The following is a 20,942-nucleotide window of genomic DNA, read 5'->3' on the forward strand; positions in this document are numbered from 1 at the left end:
GAAAATGACCTAAAAGACAATTTTGTAGTCTCATTACAGATTTATTGGTTATAAAAGCAAACAAAATAGAAAATAAATAAGTTCATATTGTCCTAAGGGGTGTGGTAGTGAGACACATTCCTTATTAAAGCTGCTCACGTTCGACAGTTTAAATCTAGACCAGGGCCAGCTCACGGCTAAACTTTTTAGTGCTTGTTTTTTTCAGACTGCAGTGCAGGCAGGCGGGAGGGGGACAGTTTACACTTCAGTCCTTATTGATTTCACAGAGAGGCAGCAGACTGTTTTTAATAATAACCGGCTTCAGGTCTCATTCCAGCAAGAGGTCAGAGTTCAACCAGTGAGCAAATACAGCTTCCACAGTGAGCGGGCCCGAATTTGCATAAGAAAAATGAAAACAAACTAGGGCGGCAACACAAAACAAACACAGATTTGTTTTTTAAAATTCACCACGGACCTCGTAAGTCTTTGTGACCACACAGGACAGAATGGAATGATCGGTAAAAAAAAAAAAGACGTGTCACACAGTGTTGGGGAAATATTAACACAAGTTTGACGCATCTTGTTTGTGTTTGGTAGCCTAGCCGCGCTAGACCTAGATCTGAAGACACAAGGGTCTAGGAACTCTCGACAGGGAGGGAGGTGGGCTAAAAGGTTGTCTTTCAAATCACTCTGCAGCAATTGGGTAGGTATACAACCAATCAGCGCAACGAATAGGCTGACGGAGTTCCGAGAGCGCCAGAAATCAGAGGATGCGGTAGTTTGGTGAAGCTCAAGTATATTACAGACATGTTAACAGAAAGATTATTCAGAGTCGGTGCTAATGGAGCTCAACGACTGTTGTCGTTTTTGTTGTCGACCCTGGCAGAGAATTAAATTCGTTGCCATGGGTTGTCTAGCGCAGTTAGGCTAGTTGTTTCCGGTTGTTTCTGTCAGAATCGTCACGCCTCTGTCGTCACTTAGTTACGCCCGCCTTCTGACTCTACACTTCATGGTGATTCGTTGGCCAGTTTTAGGAGCATCCAACCTCAAGGCTTACTGAGGGTAACTAGACCCACCCTGGCAGAGAATTAAATTCGTTGCCGTGGGCTGTCTAGCGCGGCTAGGCTATGTGTTAGGGGGAATTAACTGAAAGACGTAACACAATACTGTACGGAGAAATCACTTTTCAATACTCCTTTTACAAACTGAAATAAAGACAGCATGGAAGAGGTGGGAGTCAGAATTCATCATTAGAAAACGCAGCCTGTACAAATGTTGCCAGCTCGTCGTCCTGGATGATTTTGAACTGTAAAATAATGGATCTAGTTACAACCAAAACAAGATGCACGTGTCCGGTTACACACTTCAGTGTTCGGCTCGAAAAGGAAACATGCAGCTTCACACAAAAAGAAGGTTTCTTGTTTTTGTTTTTTTTTTAAGTCCTGAAATCAGCTTGTGAGATGTGTGTGTGGGGGGAAGGAACAGGTCTTTAGCTTTACATTACCACTGGACGATGCTAACATAGATCAGGCACTTTTCGGACCTCCCTCACGAGTCCACGGAGCTATTTACAGAGTTTCACCTGGTGGGAGGGTTTGGTTCTCGCCACAGTTTCAGATGACGTGTGTGTCAGTATCTGTGTGTGTTGTGGGCTCAAGCACTTCAGGTGAGTCCGTCCTTCCTCTTAAATCTCCTCTGTGACGACGACATCGCGTGAGAACCTCCTGGCGACGCCCGGCGACCTCAGCTCAACGTCCTCGGAGTGGGTGGGGCTTGAGCGGTATCCGTGGCGACTGTGAGGAGGCTGCTGGGGGTAGTACGGATGGGGGTAACCGCGGTAATAGGGGTCCTCTTCGTCATCCTCCTCCTCCTCATCCCCTCCTTGGTCGTTGTAAGCCTCTGCAGCAGGGTTGTACAGCTGGTTGTTGTAGGGAGGGCTGTAGGGCTGGTAGCCGCCGGGGTGAGGCAGGGGTTGGACTGGGGTGGTGGGAATATTTAGGGTCAGTCGTTGCAGATAAAAAATTTAAAAAAAAGCCCTCCTCTACAGGTGGGGGGAAGACCAGGCCGTTTGGACACAAGCACAGCAGGAATGAAGGCATGCACAGTTTGAGATGCAGGTCTACAGCAGCTTTAAATGATTTTAAACTGTTATCTCTCATCTCCTTCATGCCGAAATGAGCTCTCTGGGACTGCACAAGCACATTTGAGACCCAAGACAGAGTCCCACAGATTTGGTTAATGAGAAAGTGGTTTAATGAAACTGAAGGGGGAAAAAAAAATTAAATCTAATTTGAACCCCGAGTTTGCCCACATGTGATCGTTTTTTCCAGAAATGAAAAAGATCACATTACATTAGGGGTAAAAATTGAGATTTTCTGCTCATCTTACAGAGTGGGAGGCGCGGGGCGTTCGGTAATGAAAGCAGCCAATCGGCATCGGAGCAATTCATCACTGTTTAGCTGATTCATGTGGCTTTGAAAGATGAGATTAGCTTTGATGGGATTTGAGGTGGAAACAGGCCGAAGCTTCTGCGGCAAAGCATTGTGAGCTCGGCTGTTTGTTGACAGATGGCAGAGCGATCAGCGGTGGCGACTGTCGGGGCGGCATTGTGGGGTTTTTTGTGGTCTTGTGGGAAGGTAAACTAATCCATTTTTGTCCTTGAGACAGTCTAACGAGGAAAGTTTAACGAACCTGCTCTAATCAAGAAATTTACATTCTCCAGTTTCTATTGTTAGTGAGGAATTAAAGGGAATTAAATGCAAAAAGACTGAAAATCTGGTGTGAATAATGGATTTAAAAACCCAAACGAGGGCGCAAAGTTGCCTAAAATTGCTATTAAGAACCTTTCTTTTAAAGTGCAGCACCTTTAAAAAAAAAAAAAAAAAGATAATTTCCTGTAAAAATGAAGAAAAAAAAGTCGCCAGAGAACCAAAAATTTCAAAGCCGCTGCTGCAGGGATTAGAGGTTAAAGAGTGTCAGGAGTGCTTATCCATCCCAGGAAGTATGGCAGCCTTGAGGGAATGATTTCTTTTTTTCTAACAGGGCACAGAGGGAGGTGAGCACAAGAGGAGGAGGAGGAGGAGGAGGAAGATGGTTGCAGAAGGCTCCTCAGTACTCATTCCCATAGTCCTGTTGAACTTGAAATCAGAAAGAGGAGGAGAGGCAGGGAGGGAACAGAGGGGGAGAAGATGTTACCCACAGAGGCACCGAACAGTTAAAACCTCTCTGACAGAACTTCCCTGGCTGCTGGGAAGGTGGTTTTCGAGGTAGAAAACTTTTTTTCTTTCAAAGAGAGAAAAAACACAGACACACCCAGAGTAATTCTGTGAAATTAGCTCAAAGACATTCGTATAAAATGTTTAGAAAAGTGGAAAATGTGTCAGATCTCTATTTTTCTTTCTGTTCATGAAAAAGTGCAAATAAAGATTTCTGACACAGAAAACAGCAGAATGGCAAGAACGACATGCTGAGTCAGATGTTAGGTGGCCTTTTCTTGCAGCATTTAACCACATGAAATACTCTTTCAAAGGTGATTCATAACATGAACATCGACATTCAGTGTGTATTTTTGTGGGTCATTCCATCTGAAATCAACACATTTTTAGACACATTTCTGCTGGACCTTTTCCTAGTTTGCCTGAAATTTTTCAATTTTTTCATTAGTCTTTTTTTGTTGTTTTTTGACTATAGCTACTTTGTCTTATTGTACATTTTTTTGCGACTGTGACCATTTTGCCTGTTGTAGGTGTTGTTTTCTGTCTGATTGTAGTTATTTTGCAACTCATTGTCATTTTGTGTCAAATTGTAGTTTTGTATTTCTTTCAGTCATTTCATGTTTGATGGTAGTTGTTTTGCATTTCTGAAGCTGTGTCTTATTTTAGATTTTTTTGCTGCTCTTTGTGGTCATTTTGCCTGTTGTTGTTGTTTTGTGTCTTATTGTAGTTGTTTAGCCTGTCATAGGTGTTTTGTTTTGTGCAACACTGTAGTTGTTTTGCATTTTTTCACTTATTTTGTGTCTGATTATGCTTGTTTTGTGTCTATTTGCAGTCATTTTCTCTCTTTGTAATCATTTTGTGTCCGATTGTTATTTTATCTCTCTTTGTAGTTGTTTTATGTGTCTTTATTAAAGTTTTGTAAACTATGAAGTTTTAGTGATGTATTGGACAACATACTAAACTATGACTTTTTTTCCACATTTTGCACAACATACTAAACTATGACGTTTTTGTCATATTTCGAACGACATACTACCCTATGATGTTTTTCTCATATTTTGGACGACATACTAAACTGACGTTTTTTCCCACATTTTGGATGATATACTAAACTATGACTTTTTTTTCCCACATTTCGAATGATATACTAAACTGTGACGTTTTTGCAACATTTTGGACCAAAACTAAACTATGACTTTTTTTTAACCTTATTTTGGACCACAAACTAAACTATGACGTTTTAGCGACATTTTGGATGACATACTAAATGATGTCGGCATTCTATGATATTTCTAAATGGATTTTTTGTACAAAGTGTTTTTATATGAATTTCTTGCTTTTATAGAATCGTATTTCTTATGTTTTACATTGTTTATAATGATATTTAACATTTCTAATGTTTTACACTGTTTATGATGATGGAAAAATACTGGATGAGGGAGGTATGCAGGAGTGGACAACTACTAGGTGAAAAGTTGTGATGAGACTGTGTTTCAAGGTTGTCCTGGAGACTGTTCCACAGATAAGAACAATTGCTGAGATTTCATCCTCCCCCACAAAGAGGGATCATTTTCACGGCTGTGAGGCTTGGAGCACAGCATCCAGAGCAGGAGCAGGACAACAAGATGGCTGCTCATATGCAAAGGAGGGAGTCAGATGCGCAGAAGACAACCAATCGGAAGAAAGACACACCCTGAATGTTAATGCACCTATGAAACTAGATATAAAGCTGGGTCAGGGGAAGAAGAGCGAGTCAGACTTCATGAATTGACAAGAATCCTGTTGTTGTCAGGGATAGAAGTTTGGACCCAGAGCTCTGTATGCTATATTCAATCTACTGTGAAATAAACATTTTTAATGAGACCTAAATACCTTTTCCTATCGCTTCATTCAATGAATGTGGATGAGCTATCTCACATACACTCTGTTTTCCTGGTAGACTGAGATTTTGCTCCAACACGTACGATGACATTTTTTTCCCCCATATTTTGGACGACATACTAAACTATGATATTTTTGTCATATTTTGGATGACATACTAAACTATGAAGTTGTTTTTCCACATTTTGTATGACATACTAAACTCTGACGTTTTTGTCATATTTTAGACGACATACTAAACTATTATGCTTTTGTCATATTTCGAACGACAAACTAAACTATGACGTTTTTGTCATATTTTGGACAACAAACTAAACTATGATGTTTTTATCATATTTTAGACGACACACTAAACTATGAGGCTTTTTGTCATATTTTGGACAACATACTAAACTATGACGTTTTTGTTATATTTTGGACGACACACTAAACTATGAGGCTTTTTGTCATATTTTGGACAACATACTAAACTATGAGGCTTTTTGTCATATTTTGGACAACATACTAAACTATGATGTTTTTGTCATATTTTAGACGACATACTAAACTATGACGTTTTTGTTATATTTTGGACGACACACTAAACTATGAGGCTTTTTGTCATATTTTGGACAACATACTAAACTATGATGTTTTTGTCATATTTTAGACGACATACTAAACTATGACGTTTTTGTTATATTTTGGACGACACACTAAACTATGAGGCTTCACATTTTTTGTGAATATTATTTTTTGGCCCATTTTCGGCTTTATATTTGATTGTTGAAGTGAGAGAGAGACAGGAAATGGGGGAGAAGAGTGTGGGAGAGACATGCAGCAAAGGGCCACGCGCGGGAATCGAAACTGGGCCGCTGCGTCGTAGACCAACCCCTATATGTGGTTCCCCTGTTTAACCCACTGAGCTATACAGGCGCCCTGTAAGCTATGATGTTTTTGTCATATTTTGGACGACATACTAAACTATGATGGTTTTTTTCCATATTTTGTACGACATACTAAACTATGATGTTTTTTTCCCCATATTTTGGACGACATACTAAACTATGACATTTTTGTCATATTTTGTACGACACACTAAACTGATGTTTTTGTCATATGTTGGACTACATACTAAACTATGACGTTTATGTCCAAATTTTGGACGACATACTAAACTATGATTTTTTTCCCCATATTTTGGACCACATTCTAAACTAGGATGTTTTTGTCATATTTTAGATGACATACTAAACTATGACGTTTTTTTTCCACATCTTGGATAACATTCTAAGCTATGACGTTTTTGTCATATTTTGGACGACATGCTAAACTATGACGTTTTTTTCCACATTTTGCACGACATGCTAAACTATGACGTTTTTTTCCACATTTTGCACGACACACTAAACTATGACGTTTTTGTCCACATTTTGCACGACATGCTAAACTATGACGTTTTTCTCATATTTTGGACAACATACTAAATTATGACGTTTTTGTCCACATTTTGGACGACATACTAAACTATGATGTTTTTTCCCACATTTTGAACCACATACGACTTTATAGTGATATTTTTGACAGACTAAAATATGACGTTTTTTCTCATATTTTGGACAACAAACTAAACTATGATGTTTTTGTCATATTTTGGACAACAAACTAAACTATGATGTTTTTATCATATTTTAGACGACACACTAAACTATGAGGCTTTTTGTCATATTTTGGACAACATACTAAACTATGATGTTTTTGTCATATTTTAGACGACATACTAAACTATGACGTTTTTGTTATATTTTGGACGACACACTAAACTATGAGGCTTCACATTTTTTGTGAATATTATTTTTTGGCCCATTTTCGGCTTTATATTTGATTGTTGAAGTGAGAGAGAGACAGGAAATGGGGGAGAAGAGTGTGGGAGAGACATGCAGCAAAGGGCCACGCGCGGGAATCGAAACTGGGCCGCTGCGTCGTAGACCAACCCCTATATGTGGTTCCCCTGTTTAACCCACTGAGCTATACAGGCGCCCTGTAAGCTATGATGTTTTTGTCATATTTTGGACGACATACTAAACTATGATGGTTTTTTTTCCATATTTTGTACGACATACTAAACTATGATGTTTTTTTCCCCATATTTTGGACGACATACTAAACTATGACATTTTTGTCATATTTTGTACGACACACTAAACTGATGTTTTTGTCATATGTTGGACTACATACTAAACTATGACGTTTATGTCCAAATTTTGGACGACATACTAAACTATGATTTTTTTTCCCATATTTTGGACCACATTCTAAACTAGGATGTTTTTGTCATATTTTAGATGACATACTAAACTATGACGTTTTTTTTCCACATCTTGGATAACATTCTAAGCTAAGACGTTTTTGTCATATTTTGGACGACATGCTAAACTATGACGTTTTTTTCCACATTTTGCACGACACACTAAACTATGACGTTTTTGTCCACATTTTGCACGACACGCTAAACTATGACGTTTTTCTCATATTTTGGACAACATACTAAACTATGACGTTTTTGTCCACATTTTGGATGACATACTAAACTATGATGTTTTTGTCCACATTTTGGACGACATGCTAAACTATGACGTTTTTTTCCACATTTTGGACGACATGCTAAACTATGACGTTTTTTTTCCACATTTTGCACGACATGCTAAACTATGACGTTTTTCTCATATTTTGGACAACATACTAAACTATGACGTTTTTGTCCACATTTTGGATGACATACTAAACTATGATGTTTTTGTCCACATTTTGGACGACATACTAAACTATGGCTTTTTTTTCCCCCACATTTTGAACCACATACGACTTTATAGTGATATTTTTGACAGACTAAAATATGACGTTTTTTCTCATATTTTGCACGACATACTAAACTGAGGTTTTTTTCCACATTTTGCACGACATACTAAACTATGACGTTTTTGTCCACATTTTGCACGACATACTAAACTATGACGGTTTTTTTTCCACATCTTGGATAACATTCTAAGCTATGACGTTTTTGTCATATTTTGGACGACATGCTAAACTATGACGTTTTTTTCCACATTTTGCACGACACACTAAACTATGACGTTTTTGTCCACATTTTGGACGACATACTAAACTATGACGTTTTTCTCATATTTTGGACAACATACTAAACTATGACGTTTTTGTCCACATTTTGGACGACATACTAAACTATGACGTTTTTGTCCACATTTTGGACGACATACTAAACTATGATGTTTTTGTCCACATTTTGGACGACATACTAAACTATGGCTTTTTTTCCCCACATTTTGAACCACATACGACTTTATAGTGATATTTTTGACAGACTAAAATATGACGTTTTTTCTCATATTTTGCACGACATACTAAACTATGACGTTTTTTTCCACATTTTGCACGACACACTAAACTATGACGTTTTTGTCCACATTTTGGACGACATGCTAAACTATGACGTTTTTCTCATATTTTGGACAACATACTAAACTATGACGTTTTTGTCCACATTTTGGACGACATACTAAACTATGACGTTTTTGTCCACATTTTGGACGACATACTAAACTATGATGTTTTTGTCCACATTTTGGACGACATACTAAACTATGGCTTTTTTTTCCCCACATTTTGAACCACATGCGACTTTATAGTGATATTTTTGACAGACTAAAATATGACGTTTTTTCTCATATTTTGCACGACATACTAAACTATGACGTTTTTTTCCACATTTTGCACGACATACTAAACTATGACGTTTTTGTCCACATTTTGGACAACATACTAAACTATGACGTTTTTTTCCACATTTTGCACGACATACTAAACTATGACGTTTTTGTCCACATTTTGGACAACATACTAAACTATGACGTTTTTTTCCACATTTTTGACGACATGCTAAACTATGACTTTTTTTCCACATTTTGGACGACATGCTAAACTATGACTTTTTTTCCACATTTTGCACGACATACTAAACTATGACGTTTTTGTCCACATTTTGGACAACATACTAAACTATGACGCTTTTTTCCACATTTTGCACGACATACTAAACTATGACGTTTTTGTCATATTTTGGACAACATACTAAACTGACGTTTTTGTCCACATTTTGCACGACATACTAAACTATGGCTTTTTTTCCCCCCACATTTTGAACCACATACGACTTTATAGTGATATTTTTGACAGACTAAAATATGACGTTTTTTCTCATATTTTGCACGACATACTAAACTATGACGTTTTTTTCCACATTTTGCACGACATACTAAACTATGACGTTTTTTTCCACATTTTGGACGACATACTAAACTATGACGTTTTTTTCCACATTTTGCACGACATGCTAAACTATGACGTTTTTTTCCACATTTTGCACGACATGCTAAACTATGACGTTTTTGTCATAATTTGGACAACATGCTAAACTATGACGTTTTTTTCCACATTTTGCACGACATACTAAACTATGACGTTTTTGTCATAATTTGGAGAACATACTAAACTATGACGTTTTTGTCCACATTTTGGACAACATACTAAACTATGACTTTTTTTCCACATTTTGCACGACATACTAAACTATGACGTTTTTGTCATATTTTGGACAACATACTAAACTGATGTTTTTGTCCACATTTTGCACGACATACTAAACTATGGCTTTTTTTTCCCCCACATTTTGAACCACATACGACTTTATAGTGATATTTTTGACAGACTAAAATATGACATTTTTTCTCATATTTTGGACGACATACTAAACTATGATGTTTTTTTTCCACATCTTGGATAACATTCTAAGCTATGACGTTTTTGTCATATTTTGGACGACATGCTAAACTATGATGTTTTTGTCATATTTTGGACAACACACTAAACTATGACGTTTTTGTCCACATTTTGCACGACATGCTAAACTATGACGTTTTTCTCATATTTTGGACAACATACTAAACTATGACGTTTTTGTCATATTTTGCACGACATACTAAACTATGGCTTTTTTTTCCCCCACATTTTGAACCACATACGACTTTATAGTGATATTTTTGACAGACTAAAATATGACGTTTTTTCTCATATTTTAGACGACATACTAAACTATTATGCTTTTGTCATATTTCGAACGACAAACTAAACTATGACGTTTATGTCATATTTTGGACAACAAACTAAACTATGACGTTTATGTCATATTTTGGACAACATACTAAACTATGACGTTTTTGTCCACATTTTGGACGACATACTAAACTATGATGTTTTTTCCCACATTTTGAACCACATACGACTTTATAGTGATATTTTTGACAGACTAAAATATGACGTTTTTTCTCATATTTTGGACAACAAACTAAACTATGATGTTTTTGTCATATTTTGGACAACAAACTAAACTATGATGTTTTTATCATATTTTAGACGACACACTAAACTATGAGGCTTTTTGTCATATTTTGGACAACATACTAAACTATGATGTTTTTGTCATATTTTAGACGACATACTAAACTATGACGTTTTTGTTATATTTTGGACGACACACTAAACTATGAGGCTTTTTGTCATATTTTGGACAACATACTAAACTATGATGTTTTTGTCATATTTTAGACGACATACTAAACTATGACGTTTTTGTTATATTTTGGACGACACACTAAACTATGAGGCTTCACATTTTTTGTGAATATTATTTTTTGGCCCATTTTCGGCTTTATATTTGATTGTTGAAGTGAGAGAGAGACAGGAAATGGGGGAGAAGAGTGTGGGAGAGACATGCAGCAAAGGGCCACGCGCGGGAATCGAAACTGGGCCGCTGCGTCGTAGACCAACCCCTATATGTGGTTCCCCTGTTTAACCCACTGAGCTATACAGGCGCCCTGTAAGCTATGATGTTTTTGTCATATTTTGGACGACATACTAAACTATGATGGTTTTTTTTCCATATTTTGTACGACATACTAAACTATGATGTTTTTTTCCCCATATTTTGGACGACATACTAAACTATGACATTTTTGTCATATTTTGTACGACACACTAAACTGATGTTTTTGTCATATGTTGGACTACATACTAAACTATGACGTTTATGTCCAAATTTTGGACGACATACTAAACTATGATTTTTTTTCCCATATTTTGGACCACATTCTAAACTAGGATGTTTTTGTCATATTTTAGATGACATACTAAACTATGACGTTTTTTTTCCACATCTTGGATAACATTCTAAGCTATGACGTTTTTGTCATATTTTGGACGACATGCTAAACTATGACGTTTTTTTCCACATTTTGCACGACACACTAAACTATGACGTTTTTGTCCACATTTTGCACGACATGCTAAACTATGACGTTTTTCTCATATTTTGGACAACATACTAAACTATGACGTTTTTGTCCACATTTTGGATGACATACTAAACTATGATGTTTTTGTCCACATTTTGGACGGCATACTAAACTATGATGTTTTTGTCCACATTTTGGACGACATACTAAACTATGGCTTTTTTTCCCCCACATTTTGAACCACATACGACTTTATAGTGATATTTTTGACAGACTAAAATATGACGTTTTTTCTCATATTTTGGACGACATACTAAACTATGACGTTTATTTTTCCACATCTTGGATAACATTCTAAGCTATGACGTTTTTGTCATATTTTGGACGACATGCTAAACTATGACGTTTTTGTCATATTTTGGACAACATACTAAACTGACGTTTTTTTCCACATTTTGCACGACATACTAAACTATGACGTTTTTGTCCACATTTTGCACGACATGCTAAACTATGACGTTTTTCTCATATTTTGGACAACATACTAAACTATGACGTTTTTTTTTCCACATCTTGGATAACATTCTAAGCTATGACGTTTTTGTCATATTTTGGACGACATGCTAAACTATGACGTTTTTGTCCACATTTTGCACGACATGCTAAACTATGACGTTTTTCTCATATTTTGGATAACATACTAAACTATGACGTTTTTGTCCACATTTTGGACGACATACTAAACTATGATGTTTTTTCCCACATTTTGAACCACATACGACTTTATAGTGATATTTTTGACAGACTAAAATATGACGTTTTTTCTCATATTTTGGACGACACACTAAACTATGACGTTTTTTTTTCCACATCTTGGATAACATTCTAAGCTATGACGTTTTTGTCATATTTTGGACGACATGCTAAACTATGACGTTTTTGTCATATTTTGGACGACATGCTAAACTATGACGTTTTTTTCCACATTTTGCACGACACACTAAACTATGACGTTTTTGTCCACATTTTGGACGACATGCTAAACTATGACGTTTTTCTCATATTTTGGACAACATACTAAACTATGACGTTTTTGTCCACATTTTGGACGACATACTAAACTATGATGTTTTTGTCCACATTTTGGACGACATACTAAACTATGGCTTTTTTTTCCCCACATTTTGAACCACATACGACTTTATAGTGATATTTTTGACAGACTAAAATATGACGTTTTTTCTCATATTTTGCACGACATACTAAACTATGACGTTTTTTTCCACATTTTGCACGACATACTAAACTATGACGTTTTTGTCCACATTTTGGACAACATACTAAACTATGACGTTTTTTTCCACATTTTGCACGACATACTAAACTATGGCTTTTTTTCCCCCCACATTTTGAACCACATACGACTTTATAGTGATATTTTTGACAGACTAAAATATGACGTTTTTTCTCATATTTTGCACGACATACTAAACTATGACGTTTTTTTCCACATTTTGCACGACATACTAAACTATGACGTTTTTTTTCCACATTTTGGACGACATACTAAACTATGACGTTTTTTTCCACATTTTGGACGACATACTAAACTATGACGTTTTTTTCCACATTTTGGACAACATACTAAACTATGACGTTTTTGTCCACATTTTGGACAACATACTAAACTATGACTTTTTTTCCACATTTTGCACGACATACTAAACTATGACGTTTTTGTCATATTTTGGACAACATACTAAACTGACGTTTTTGTCCACATTTTGCACGACATACTAAACTATGGCTTTTTTTCCCCCACATTTTGAACCACATACGACTTTATAGTGATATTTTTGACAGACTAAAATATGACGTTTTTTCTCATATTTTGGACGACACACTAAACTATGACGTTTTTTTTTTCCACATCTTGGATAACATTCTAAGCTATGACGTTTTTGTCATATTTTGGACGACATGCTAAACTATGACGTTTTTGTCATATTTTGGACGACATGCTAAACTATGACGTTTTTTTCCACATTTTGCACGACACACTAAACTATGACGTTTTTGTCCACATTTTGGACGACATGCTAAACTATGACGTTTTTCTCATATTTTGGACAACATACTAAACTATGACGTTTTTGTCCACATTTTGGACGACATACTAAACTATGATGTTTTTGTCCACATTTTGGACGACATACTAAACTATGGCTTTTTTTTCCCCACATTTTGAACCACATACGACTTTATAGTGATATTTTTGACAGACTAAAATATGACGTTTTTTTCTCATATTTTGCACGACATACTAAACTATGACGTTTTTTTCCACATTTTGCACGACATACTAAACTATGACGTTTTTGTCCACATTTTGGACAACATACTAAACTATGACGTTTTTTTCCACATTTTGCACGACATACTAAACTATGGCTTTTTTTCCCCCCACATTTTGAACCACATACGACTTTATAGTGATATTTTTGACAGACTAAAATATGACGTTTTTTCTCATATTTTGCACGACATACTAAACTATGACGTTTTTTTCCACATTTTGCACGACATACTAAACTATGACTTTTTTTTCCACATTTTGGACGACATACTAAACTATGACGTTTTTTTCCACATTTTGGACGACATACTAAACTATGACGTTTTTTTCCACATTTTGGACGACATACTAAACTATGACGTTTTTTTCCACATTTTGTACGACATGCTAAACTATGACGTTTTTTTCCACATTTTGCACAACATACTAAACTATGACGTTTTTGTCATAATTTGGACAACATACTAAACTATGACGTTTTTGTCATAATTTGGAGAACATACTAAACTATGACGTTTTTGTCCACATTTTGGACAACATACTAAACTATGACGTTTTTGTCCACATTTTGGACAACATACTAAACTATGACTTTTTTTCCACATTTTGCACGACATACTAAACTATGACGTTTTTGTCATATTTTGGACAACATACTAAACTGACGTTTTTGTCCACATTTTGCACGACATACTAAACTATGGCTTTTTTTTCCCCCACATTTTGAACCACATACGACTTTATAGTGATATTTTTGACAGACTAAAATATGACGTTTTTTCTCATATTTCGAACGACAAACTAAACTATGACGTTTATGTCATATTTTGGACAACAAACTAAACTATGACGTTTATGTCATATTTTGGACAACATACTAAACTATGACGTTTTTGTCCACATTTTGGACGACATACTAAACTATGATGTTTTTTCCCACATTTTGAACCACATACGACTTTATAGTGATATTTTTGACAGACTAAAATATGACGTTTTTTCTCATATTTTGGACAACAAACTAAACTATGATGTTTTTGTCATATTTTGGACAACAAACTAAACTATGATGTTTTTATCATATTTTAGACGACACACTAAACTATGAGGCTTTTTGTCATATTTTGGACAACATACTAAACTATGATGTTTTTGTCATATTTTAGACGACATACTAAACTATGACGTTTTTGTTATATTTTGGACGACACACTAAACTATGAGGCTTTTTGTCATATTTTGGACAACATACTAAACTATGATGTTTTTGTCATATTTTAGACGACATACTAAACTATGACGTTTTTGTTATATTTTGGACGACACACTAAACTATGAGGCTTCACATTTTTTGTGAATATTATTTTTTGGCCCATTTTCGGCTTTATATTTGATTGTTGAAGTGAGAGAGAGACAGGAAATGGGGGAGAAGAGTGTGGGAGAGACATGCAGCAAAGGGCCACGCGCGGGAATCGAAACTGGGCCGCTGCGTCGTAGACCAACCCCTATATGTGGTTCCCCTGTTTAACCCACTGAGCTATACAGGCGCCCTGTAAGCTATGATGTTTTTGTCATATTTTGGACGACATACTAAACTATGATGGTTTTTTTTCCATATTTTGTACGACATACTAAACTATGATGTTTTTTTCCCCATATTTTGGACGACATACTAAACTATGACATTTTTGTCATATTTTGTACGACACACTAAACTGATGTTTTTGTCATATGTTGGACTACATACTAAACTATGACGTTTATGTCCAAATTTTGGACGACATACTAAACTATGATTTTTTTTCCCATATTTTGGACCACATTCTAAACTAGGATGTTTTTGTCATATTTTAGATGACATACTAAACTATGACGTTTTTTTTCCACATCTTGGATAACATTCTAAGCTATGACGTTTTTGTCATATTTTGGACGACATGCTAAACTATGACGTTTTTTTCCACATTTTGCACGACACACTAAACTATGACGTTTTTGTCCACATTTTGCACGACATGCTAAACTATGACGTTTTTCTCATATTTTGGACAACATACTAAACTATGACGTTTTTGTCCACATTTTGGATGACATACTAAACTATGATGTTTTTGTCCACATTTTGGACGGCATACTAAACTATGATGTTTTTGTCCACATTTTGGACGACATACTAAACTATGGCTTTTTTTTCCCCCACATTTTGAACCACATACGACTTTATAGTGATATTTTTGACAGACTAAAATATGACGTTTTTTCTCATATTTTGGACGACATACTAAACTATGACGTTTATTTTTCCACATCTTGGATAACATTCTAAGCTATGACGTTTTTGTCATATTTTGGACGACATGCTAAACTATGACGTTTTTGTCATATTTTGGACAACATACTAAACTGACGTTTTTTCCACATTTGCACGACATACTAAACTATGACGTTTTTGTCCACATTTTGCACGACATGCTAAACTATGACGTTTTTCTCATATTTTGGACAACATACTAAACTATGACGTTTTTTTTTCCACATCTTGGATAACATTCTAAGCTATGACGTTTTTGTCATATTTTGGACGACATGCTAAACTATGACGTTTTTGTCCACATTTTGCACGACATGCTAAACTATGACGTTTTTCTCATATTTTGGACAACATACTAAACTATGACGTTTTTGTCCACATTTTGGACGACATACTAAACTATGATGTTTTTTCCCACATTTTGAACCACATACGACTTTATAGTGATATTTTTGACAGACTAAAATATGACGTTTTTTCTCATATTTTGGACGACACACTAAACTATGACGTTTTTTTTCCACATCTTGGATAACATTCTAAGCTATGACGTTTTTGTCATATTTTGGACGACATGCTAAACTATGACGTTTTTGTCATATTTTGGACGACATGCTAAACTATGACGTTTTTTTCCACATTTTGCACGACACACTAAACTATGACGTTTTTGTCCACATTTTGGACGACATGCTAAACTATGACGTTTTTCTCATATTTTGGACAACATACTAAACTATGACGTTTTTGTCCACATTTTGGACGACATACTAAACTATGATGTTTTTGTCCACATTTTGGACGACATACTAAACTATGGCTTTTTTTTCCCCACATTTTGAACCACATACGACTTTATAGTGATATTTTTGACAGACTAAAATATGACGTTTTTTCTCATATTTTGCACGACATACTAAACTATGACGTTTTTTTCCACATTTTGCACGACATACTAAACTATGACGTTTTTGTCCACATTTTGGACAACATACTAAACTATGACGTTTTTTTCCACATTTTGCACGACATACTAAACTATGGCTTTTTTTCCCCCCACATTTTGAACCACATACGACTTTATAGTGATATTTTTGACAGACTAAAATATGACGTTTTTCTCATATTTTGCACGACATACTAAACTATGACGTTTTTTTCCACATTTTGCACGACATACTAAACTATGACGTTTTTTTTCCACATTTTGGACGACATACTAAACTATGACGTTTTTTTCCACATTTTGGACGACATACTAAACTATGACGTTTTTTTCCACATTTTGGACAACATACTAAACTATGACGTTTTTGTCCACATTTTGGACAACATACTAAACTATGACTTTTTTTCCACATTTTGCACGACATACTAAACTATGACGTTTTTGTCATATTTTGGACAACATACTAAACTGACGTTTTTGTCCACATTTTGCACGACATACTAAACTATGGCTTTTTTTCCCCCCACATTTTGAACCACATACGACTTTATAGTGATATTTTTGACAGACTAAAATATGACGTTTTTTCTCATATTTTGGACGACACACTAAACTATGACGTTTTTTTTTTCCACATCTTGGATAACATTCTAAGCTATGACGTTTTTGTCATATTTTGGACGACATGCTAAACTATGACGTTTTTGTCATATTTTGGACGACATGCTAAACTATGACGTTTTTTTCCACATTTTGCACGACACACTAAACTATGACGTTTTTGTCCACATTTTGGACGACATGCTAAACTATGACGTTTTTCTCATATTTTGGACAACATACTAAACTATGACGTTTTTGTCCACATTTTGGACGACATACTAAACTATGATGTTTTTGTCCACATTTTGGACGACATACTAAACTATGGCTTTTTTTTCCCCACATTTTGAACCACATACGACTTTATAGTGATATTTTTGACAGACTAAAATATGACGTTTTTTTCTCATATTTTGCACGACATACTAAACTATGACGTTTTTTTCCACATTTTGCACGACATACTAAACTATGACGTTTTTGTCCACATTTTGGACAACATACTAAACTATGACGTTTTTTTCCACATTTTGCACGACATACTAAACTATGGCTTTTTTTCCCCCCACATTTTGAACCACATACGACTTTATAGTGATATTTTTGACAGACTAAAATATGACGTTTTTTCTCATATTTTGCACGACATACTAAACTATGACGTTTTTTTCCACATTTTGCACGACATACTAAACTATGACTTTTTTTTCCACATTTTGGACGACATACTAAACTATGACGTTTTTTTCCACATTTTGGACGACATACTAAACTATGACGTTTTTTTCCACATTTTGGACGACATACTAAACTATGACGTTTTTTTCCACATTTTGTACGACATGCTAAACTATGACGTTTTTTTCCACATTTTGCACAACATACTAAACTATGACGTTTTTGTCATAATTTGGACAACATACTAAACTATGACGTTTTTGTCATAATTTGGAGAACATACTAAACTATGACGTTTTTGTCCACATTTTGGACAACATACTAAACTATGACGTTTTTGTCCACATTTTGGACAACATACTAAACTATGACTTTTTTTCCACATTTTGCACGACATACTAAACTATGACGTTTTTGTCATATTTTGGACAACATACTAAACTGACGTTTTTGTCCACATTTTGCACGACATACTAAACTATGGCTTTTTTTTCCCCCACATTTTGAACCACATACGACTTTATAGTGATATTTTTGACAGACTAAAATATGACGTTTTTTCTCATATTTTGGACGACATACTAAACTATGACGTTTTTTTCCACATTTTGGACGACATGCTAAACTATGACGTTTTTTTCCACATTTTGCACAACATACTAAACTATGACGTTTTTTTCCACATTTTGGACGACATACTAAACTATGACGTTTTTTTCCACATTTTGGACGACATACTAAACTATGACGTTTTTTTCCACATTTTGTACGACATGCTAAACTATGACGTTTTTTTCCACATTTTGCACAACATACTAAACTATGACGTTTTTGTCATAATTTGGACAACATACTAAACTATGACGTTTTTGTCATAATTTGGAGAACATACTAAACTATGACGTTTTTGTCCACATTTTGGACAACATACTAAACTATGACGTTTTTGTCCACATTTTGGACAACATACTAAACTATGACTTTTTTTCCACATTTTGCACGACATACTAAACTATGACGTTTTTGTCATATTTTGGACAACATACTAAACTGACGTTTTTGTCCACATTTTGCACGACATACTAAACTATGGCTTTTTTTTCCCCCACATTTTGAACCACATACGACTTTATAGTGATATTTTTGACAGACTAAAATATGACGTTTTTTCTCATATTTTGGACGACATACTAAACTATGATGTTTTTTTTCCACATCTTGGATAACATTCTAAGCTATGACGTTTTTGTCATATTTTGGACGACATGCTAAACTATGATGTTTTTGTCATATTTTGGACAACACACTAAACTATGACGTTTTTGTCCACATTTTGCACGACATGCTAAACTATGACGTTTTTCTCATATTTTGGACAACATACTAAACTATGACGTTTTTGTCCACATTTTGGACAACATACTAAACTATGACGTTTTTTTCCACATTTTGGACAACATACTAAACTATGATGTTTTTGTCCACATTTTGGACAACATACTAAACTACGACTTTTTTTCCACATTTTGGACGACATACTAAACTATGACGTTTTTTTCCACATTTTGGACGACATGCTAAACTATGACGTTTTTTTCCACATTTTGGACGACATACTAAACTATGACGTTTTTTTCCACATTTTGGACAACATACTAAACTATGACGTTTTTTTCCACATTTTGGACGACATACTAAACTATGACGTTTTTTTCCACATTTTGGACGACATGCTAAACTATGACGTTTTTTTCCACATTTTGGACGACATGCTAAACTATGACGTTTTTTTCCACATTTTGGACGACATGCTAAACTATGACGTTTTTTTCCACATTTTGGACGACATACTAAACTATGACGTTTTTTTCCACATTTTGGACAACATACTAAACTATGACGTTTTTTTCCACATTTTGGACGACATACTAAACTATGACGTTTTTTTCCACATTTTGGACGACATGCTAAACTATGACGTTTTTTTCCACATTTTGGACGACATGCTAAACTATGACGTTTTTTTCCACATTTTGGACGACATACTAAACTATGACGTTTTTTTCCACATTTTGGACAACATACTAAACTATGACGTTTTTTTCCACATTTTGGACAACATACTAAACTATGACGTTTTTTTCCACATTTTGGACGACATACTAAACTATGACGTTTTTTTCCACATTTTGGACAACATACTAAACTATGACGTTTTTTTCCACATTTTGGACAACATACTAAACTATGACGTTTTTTTCCACATTTTGGACGACATACTAAACTATGACGTTTTTTACCACATTTTGGACAACATACTAAACTATGACGTTTTTTTCCACATTTTGGACGACATGCTAAACTATGACGTTTTTTTCCACATTTTGCACAACATACTAAACTATGACGTTTTTTTCCACATTTTGGACGACATACTAAACTATGATGTTTTTTTTCCACATCTTGGATAACATTCTAAGCTATGACGTTTTTGTCATATTTTGGACGACATGCTAAACTATGATGTTTTTGTCATATTTTGGACAACACACTAAACTATGACGTTTTTGTCCACATTTTGCACGACATGCTAAACTATGACGTTTTTCTCATATTTTGGACA

General features: G+C 35.1%; 1 protein-coding gene across 3 annotated transcripts in view; it reads right to left on the reverse strand.

The window, feature by feature from the left end:
- Positions 1-20: 20 nt before the first annotated feature.
- col14a1a (collagen, type XIV, alpha 1a) overlaps positions 21-20,942 on the reverse strand; it is a 221,085-nt gene continuing 200,163 nt past the window's right edge. For 2 of the 3 annotated variants that reach the window (XM_051956908.1, XM_022194221.2), the window contains exon 48: positions 21-3,116. In XM_051956908.1, coding sequence (XP_051812868.1) covers positions 3,088-3,116 — 29 coding nt within the window. In that variant the 3' untranslated portion in view covers positions 21-3,087. The remainder of the gene's footprint in view (positions 3,117-20,942) is intronic. The other variant, XM_051956909.1, reaches the window with a different exon arrangement.

Source organism: Acanthochromis polyacanthus, chromosome 12, assembly GCF_021347895.1.
Source record: "Acanthochromis polyacanthus isolate Apoly-LR-REF ecotype Palm Island chromosome 12, KAUST_Apoly_ChrSc, whole genome shotgun sequence".
Taxonomy (NCBI): Eukaryota; Metazoa; Chordata; class Actinopteri; family Pomacentridae; genus Acanthochromis; species Acanthochromis polyacanthus.